A 7,194-nucleotide genomic window follows, 5' to 3' on the forward strand; every position below is an offset into this window, starting at 1 on the left:
CCTTTTCCTCTGACATACGAGTATCAGAAAGGGAGGTTTAAGTTGTTTTTTTCTGCTCCTTTTCCAGTAGAAAGTCAGGTTATTTAGCTGGAGCTTTATGGGCACCACAGGAGAGTTGAAAGCTGAGTGAGTGGGCGGGGAAGGCATTTTTAATCAGATTGGTTACCCCTTTAACTCCATTGTCCAGCTGACATGAGAGAAAGGATGTCTCTGTTAAAGACTGATCTAAAATGTGCCTGGAATGACAGGGTAGGACTTCTCCATACACATCCAAGAATCCAACAAGTCCTCCAGCAACTCAGGGAGACTGCACATGATGTTGCTGATATTTCTAAGGCTGTCAGACCTGCGGCTCATTTTCAAACGTCTCTTTTCTCCCTGCTTATGACATGTCATTCCTCCTCCTCCTCCGTTTTTCACCTATGACTAGAATTGGTCCATTGCTTCTGCCCTCCAAAGCCAGAGGTGTCTGTGCAGCCTCCCAGCTGAACCCTGTCAGGCACAAGCAGGTACACACAGGACCAAGGTATGGGGGTGGATGGGTCCCAATGATACCTGTGTTCAGAAACACAGTTTATGAATAGCAGACTAGTTGACTACTTCTGTATTTATACAGACTTGGAATGCCACAGGAGACAATTAATGGATTTACTTATAATTGTACATCACATACTACTGGGGTGATTTTTGACACTTGTTAGCCAGTACATAATGTAATACATAGATGACACAACAGTAAAGGTTATTATGTGTATAATATTAAGTGGGGGGGGAGGGGAGGAGGGCAGGGGGAATTATGGTAATAATGTATTTTAACAATCTATCCGCAATTCTGTTCACCTAAGTATCCCACAATTCTTTGCACAACTGAAGTCAGCTTTGGCATTTGAAAATAAGATCCTAAAGACATACAAATTAAGAATGGAAAATTCTTATTAAATCACTTAGTTCAGCTCCTGACAATGCTACTGTTTCCTGTGATATATTTTCTAATGCATTGTCCAGTCCAGTTTTAGATGCTTCAGAACAATGGAGCTTCCTCCACTTCTCTCAGGAAACAATTCAGCTATAAAGTGAGATATTTGCAGCTATATATCACCTGATACTTGCAGTCTTTTAGACAGGAGATTCATCCTGTAAGAAGTCACAAATATATTTCCATCATGAACTCTGAAGCAGCCTCATATCTCCATGAAAATTGAAGGTATAATCAGCTGAAGTGAGAGACAACACAACTGTCTTATGGAAAGATTATTTTTTATTTCTTAGATTTCCTCAATGAGCTAGAAGTCTTTTTGAAAATACCACAGCAAATTACATACCAGGAAACATACTAAAATGGGGGCCTAAATGATTCTTTTGTTGACACTGGTTTTACATGACTGCAGCTCCATTGCGTTCAAAGAAGTTTCTCTTACATTCTACCAGTTTGAGAGAACAATCTAGGTGAAAGACACATGGATCTGTGGTATTTCACACCAACAGAGAATTTAGAGCTTAGATTTAATAGAAAAGACTGAGTTTCTTCTAATGGATTCCATCTGAAGGATAAGAATAGATTTTATGATGTTCCTTCTCCTCCTCACCCCTTGCACTTCGCATAATGCAGAACTTTAATCAATGTGGTCTTCAGTTTGGAATTGCTCAGAATCAAGACAATGGAATGTACTGATGGACAAGCATCTATGATGATTGTACAGGCAATGCCCATAAGAGAGGTTTCTTCAAGTGTATTTGTTAACAAGATCAGCAAAGCTATGAAGTTAACAACATTGATGAGGAAGAACGACATGATGGCTTTCATGGCTTGAATATGGGCCTCCACGCAAGGGCTCCTAAAACAGCTGGAGTTGTTTTGCATCCGCCGGGTGTGTCTCCAGAGAGAGAACAGCAAGAGAAAGGCTGAAATGATGAATATGGTGAACGCTGCGGAAAATCCAGTGCCACAGATAAAAAGTACGTGAGAAACAGACGTTTCCACTGTGACATTCTTCACAGTGTAATAAACCCCTCGAAGGCTGGAGTTGAAATTATTATACCGTATTTTGTAAGGAGTATTAAGGAAAGGAAGGCTGCTGAACAAGGAAAAAAGCACAGAAACCAGAAGCAACCATGGCACCAATCTGGAGATTCTGAATTTTAGAGAGATGAAAAGGGGGTGGCTGAAGTTTGCAATTTTCACACAGTAAAATACACCCAAGCAAGCAGCAAACCATTGATTGGAAGAGTTCAGAAACCAGGTCACAGCTCGGAAGGCTTGGAACACGGTGTCCATGTAATAGATCTCTAGGTAAAATATTGAGCAAAAAGTCTGTAAGGTTGTTTTGAGCAAGACGCAAAATCTTGAGAATGCCACAACAGTCAAGATATTGTCACTTGAGTACAGGCCCCTGTGTTTGATACGTTCAAAGCAATTGGTGGCCACAATGAAGGAATTTATCCACATCCCGACAAAATCCTCAGCTACTAAGATTACCAGCATAATTATGCTTGGTACGGTGATGTCATCCTCTTGTTCAATGTCATAATCATTGTCTCCCATTCTTTAAGAAAGTTTTCACTCTGAAACAAGCATTTGTCATGCAACTTCTACTGCAGGCATGTTGGCATCCTTTGTCTCTGTATCACCAATAGCAAATACAGCTTTTTATAGTTGGGACAAAATCCTGCAGAGCTATGTCTCTTCATAATGAAGCATCTGCTTAACCAGGAATGTAAATGTGTGGAGTATTCTCTTACAACGTATCAATATCACTCATTAATATTTGCATTTTTATTTTGAAGAGCTGTGTACAGAGTAAAAACAATTTTAAAATGTTCTTTTAAGATGCCTTCTATTTATTCTAGATTAATGCAAACTAAATAAAACAAAACCCAGTAAGATACTACATTTGTGTTTGTTAATTTTCCATTGTGAAATTTGGATTACTTCCGTACCTAGACACAGCTGAAAAATAAAGAGGTGCATTGCGGGAGAAGCCAGAGGACTAAATTCATTGCTATTATGAAAGAGGGAGGGGTCTGAGTTGCCAAGTTCAGAGCGGGATTGGGGTGTCAATATTCCTGTAAGTTTAAGAGCCTTCGAATGCAGGCCTTGGTTCAGCCCATTTAAAAGAACTATCAGCTGCATAGTTCAAATCTGGATCCCAACCTTTCCAGATTCCAGTGGTGTTCTGACCAGGTGATTTGGTTTTGATCTATCGCTAGTCTACTGTATATTTGAGAGAGTTTGTCTGTCTGTATGTCTTCCTGTTTGTGTGTTTGTCCATTTGTTCAAGAACTCCTACTTCTTGGTGAGAGCTAGGACCACCAAATTTAGGATACAGCTTCCTCTTATAATATCTTAAAGCAATGTAGTAGTTTGTCTGTGCTGGGAAAATGGGATGTGCCTGGAATGGGATTGCTTCACATAAAACCATACAGAAAAAAGACAGAATCACAAGGCAGGTGAAAAGGGCTGGCTGTCCCCTCTGCCTGATCCTTCTAGGACTGCTCCAGCCCTGAGTCTCCTACCTCCAGGTGCCTTGGTTGGGGGGAGCAGTGAAGGGGAGGGCGGAAGTTCCTTGACACTTGGAACAACAACAAAGTCAGGGGACTACAGTAACATGCTATACCAAAGAGGTGAGCTCATGGCTTACCTCTTGCAGCATGTTCAATGCAAGATGTTTTCTTTTTTCTCCAGAGCTGCGACTGAGTGCAGGAGCTCCTGACCACAGCCTGGCAATGGAATGAAAGGAATTTTGATGCAACCTGACAGGTAGAAGCTGAGTACTCAATAGAAAAATTATGATCTTTCTATGGTCTTATCTATAAACTAGGGAAATGCAACCTAGATGGGGCTACTATAAGATGGGTGCATAACTGGCTGGATAATCATTCTCAGAGAGTAGTTATTAACAGTTCACAATCATGCTAGAAGGGCATAACAAGTGGAGGTTCACAGGGGTCTGTTTTGGGACCAGTTCTGTTCAATGACTTCATCGACGATTTAGATATTGGCATAGAGAGTACGCTTATTAAGTTTGCAGATGATACAAAGCTGGGAGGGGTTGCAAGTGCTTTGGAGGATAGGATCATAATTCAAAATGATCTGAACAAAGTAGAGAAATGGTCTGAGGTAAACAGGATGAAAATTAATAAGGACAAATGCAAAGTGCTCCACTTAGGAAGGAACAATCAGTTTCACACATACAGAATGGGAAGCTACTGTCTAGGAAGGAGTATGCAGAAAGGGATCTAAGGGTCGTAGCGGACCACAATATGAGTCAACAGTGTGACACTGTTGCAAAAAAAAGCAAACATGATTCTGGGATGCATTAGCAAGAGTATTGTGAGCAAGACATGAGAAGTCATTCTTCTGCTCTACTCTGCGCTGATTAGGCCTCAGTTGGAATACTGTGTCCAGTTCTGGGCACCACATTTCTAGAAAGATGTGGAGAAACTAGAGAAGGTCCAGAGAAAAGCAACAAAAATAGATAGATAGACATCTATCAGGGATGATCTAGATGGTGCTTGGTCCTGCCGTGAGGGCAGGGGACAGGACTTGATCATCTTTTGAGGTCCCTTCCAGTTCTGGTATTCTAAGATTCTGTTTCTATGAAAACTATACCTTGTATTCAACTGAGAACCACAAAGTGTTCTTCAGAATGCATAGGACCCAGGAATGTCAGGAGGGACCTGGTAAATCAGGAAATTCTAACAGACCCCAGGCCTATCTTGAGTGTGAAAGCACATGGGTTTCCCCTGAATGCTGTGTGATGTGCTGTGTACAATGCTTTCAATGGGAAGTGGTTAGGAGTGGTGTGTCATCCATTTTCTATCTTTTAAACTAATCTGTGGTATCTAAACTTTGTAAAAGTTTTTTAATATACAATGCAGACTGCTACTGTGTGAGACTGGGCCACTTTTACCCAGTAATAACTAACCTAGGAGCAGGTGGGAGACCCAACATCATGCTCTGCATTAGAAAGGTAAATAGAGACCCTGGCCTGATTTTAAACAGAGACCAGATCTAGTCCAGTCAGTGCTCTTCTTAAACATCTGATACCCCATGTAAAGCATGGGGTGCACCTATTATTAGCCTGCAAGGCAAAATAAAGGCTGATGTAGTTTGGCGGACATTGTTTGAGTGACTAGACGGTAGATTGTGTCAGGAATTAGCTCACCCAGCTAAGCACAAACAAGACTCCCTCATACTGGAGGCAGGGCCCAACAAAGGGACTCAGTCTTGGGGCATGTGGGACTGGGAGTCTCCCTGCTTCTCGTCTCCTGAACAGCAGTGTCCTATTGGTGCCGTTTTCTTTAACGAATCACAGTGTCGATTTCAACAACTTTACTCCTGATTCAGGTTGTGATTTTGTTACAGAGGGCATGGAAATCACAGGTTCCATGACTTTCTGGGACTTCCATGGCTTCTGCAGCTGCAAATGCGATTGCTCTGGAGGCTGCCTGAGCAGCTCATGCAGAGTCTGAGCCAGCCGCATTGGGGCACTGCATTTTCCTCCTCCCCGGCAGCAATGATGGTCTTGGGCCAGAGCCCCCCACGCATACAGGCAGCAGTGGGGGTTCTGAGTCATGTCCCGTCATCTGCCCCCTAGCAGCAGCCTCCCCAAAATATCTGTGGTGCCTCTGGACCACCCCCTCTAGAGCACCTGTTATGCCCCCAGACTGCTCTGTGCCCCAGACCACCCAAGGTTTACTCAGGGGTATATGGACAAGCCCCAGACCATGCATTTTTGTTTGCTTCCTACCTGCTGTCCATGACTTTTACTAAAAATACTCATGACTCAAACGTAGCCTTACTCCTGATTAGCACCACTCTGGAAGAAGACCCATGAAGTAGGAGCAATGCAGCTGAGAAGGTGGCAACTACACTCCAATCATCTATTCAAGAGAGTCGATTGATTCGTCAGTGGCTCCCATCTGAAAGACAGAGGTAGGTTTTGTGAAGTTCCTTCTCCCAAACAGCCCCACCCCCTTGCCTGGTGCAGACCCCCTGGTCCTTGCCTTTTGCAGTCTGCGGTGGCTCAGAATCAAGATAATGGAATGTCTCAGCAGCCAAGGGTCTACAGTGTTAAACGGGGAAGCTTCATGCAGTTTTCATGCATTAGTGGCATGTGTCCAGCATAGCTGTAAAGTTAACAACACTGATGATGACAAAGAGCATTTCTAAGTTTCATTGCCAGTTCTCAGGCCTCACTGCTGGGGATTGTGATACTGTGTAAGCTGTTTAGTGTCTGCTAGGTGTGTCTCCCAAGACAGAAGTATAGGAGGAATGGTGGAACTGGCAAAAGCCTGGGGAAACTCCCTAAACACAGAGAAAAAAGGTGTTTTCGGGGTAATTTTTCCTTGGTTTTAATACCCAAGTGGTTAGAAATAGGACTATTATATTGTGTTGTACAAATATCACAGAAGAAAGGGAAGCTGCTGACCAAGGATTAGCACAGGAGCAAGGAACCACTGTGACATTTTTAGTGGAGATTTTTCGTTTTAGGCTGATGTGATGGCTGAAGTTCACAGTCCTCACAGAGTAAAAAACACGGACAGACAGAGAACCAGAGGGCTGTTCTGAGTGTTTGGTATATGGAGCTGGTGACAATGTGGGAGGGTTGGGCTCAGCTCCAGGTTCCCCCAAAAAGGGCAGGACCTCAGGCAGAAGGGGCTGGGTTAAGGCAACCAGCCCTCAGCATCACCCGGACCACATCGCCCAGGGCTCCGAAAGTGATTTAAAGGGCCCAGAGCTCCAGTTGCTGCAGTAGTGGTGGTGGTGGCCAGAAGCCCTGGCCCCTTTTAAATCACTGGGCCCCGGGGCAACTTTCCCCTTGCTCACCCGCTGCCGGCAGCCCTGCACATGACAGATCCATGGACAATCTCTAATCTTGTTATGCAGATGAAGCAAAACCTGGAGAAGCCCAGAGTGGCACTTGAAGACAGGAATCTGGGTGTGACCCTGTCAATGCAATTCATAAATTTATGAAGGAAAGCATTCACCTGAATTCCAACAGCGGCCTCAGTTTTTAGGATCATCAGGCCAACTATATTGGATACTAATTTTCGGAAAGATTTATACCAGTGGCTCCAATTCTTGAAGATGTTCAGAAGTTCCGTCCCAGAGAAACAGACCTTCTTGCAATGCTGTATGATTAAACTCAGATGGACAGAAAAAACACACTGCTGTCTGTATGACACATGGAA

At 43.4% G+C, this 7,194-nt stretch overlaps 1 protein-coding gene across 1 annotated transcript; it reads right to left on the reverse strand.

Annotated features, from left to right (window-relative positions):
- Positions 1–963: 963 nt before the first annotated feature.
- Positions 964–2,721, reverse strand: LOC102461786 (taste receptor type 2 member 40-like). The gene has a single exon (XM_006120692.3). It carries the CDS (start codon positions 2,540–2,542, stop codon positions 1,583–1,585), a length of 960 nt encoding a protein of 319 aa, XP_006120754.2. The 5' UTR covers positions 2,543–2,721; the 3' UTR covers positions 964–1,582.
- Positions 2,722–7,194: the final 4,473 nt, after the last annotated feature.

The sequence above is a fragment of the Pelodiscus sinensis genome, chromosome 3 (genome assembly GCF_049634645.1).
Source record: "Pelodiscus sinensis isolate JC-2024 chromosome 3, ASM4963464v1, whole genome shotgun sequence".
NCBI classification, from domain to species: domain Eukaryota; kingdom Metazoa; phylum Chordata; order Testudines; family Trionychidae; genus Pelodiscus; species Pelodiscus sinensis.

Bases quoted from the DNA above. Each gene is read 5' to 3' on its own strand.
- LOC102461786 (XM_006120692.3), bottom strand. From the start codon at position 2,542: ATGGGAGACAATGATTATGACATTGAACAAGAGGATGACATCACCGTA.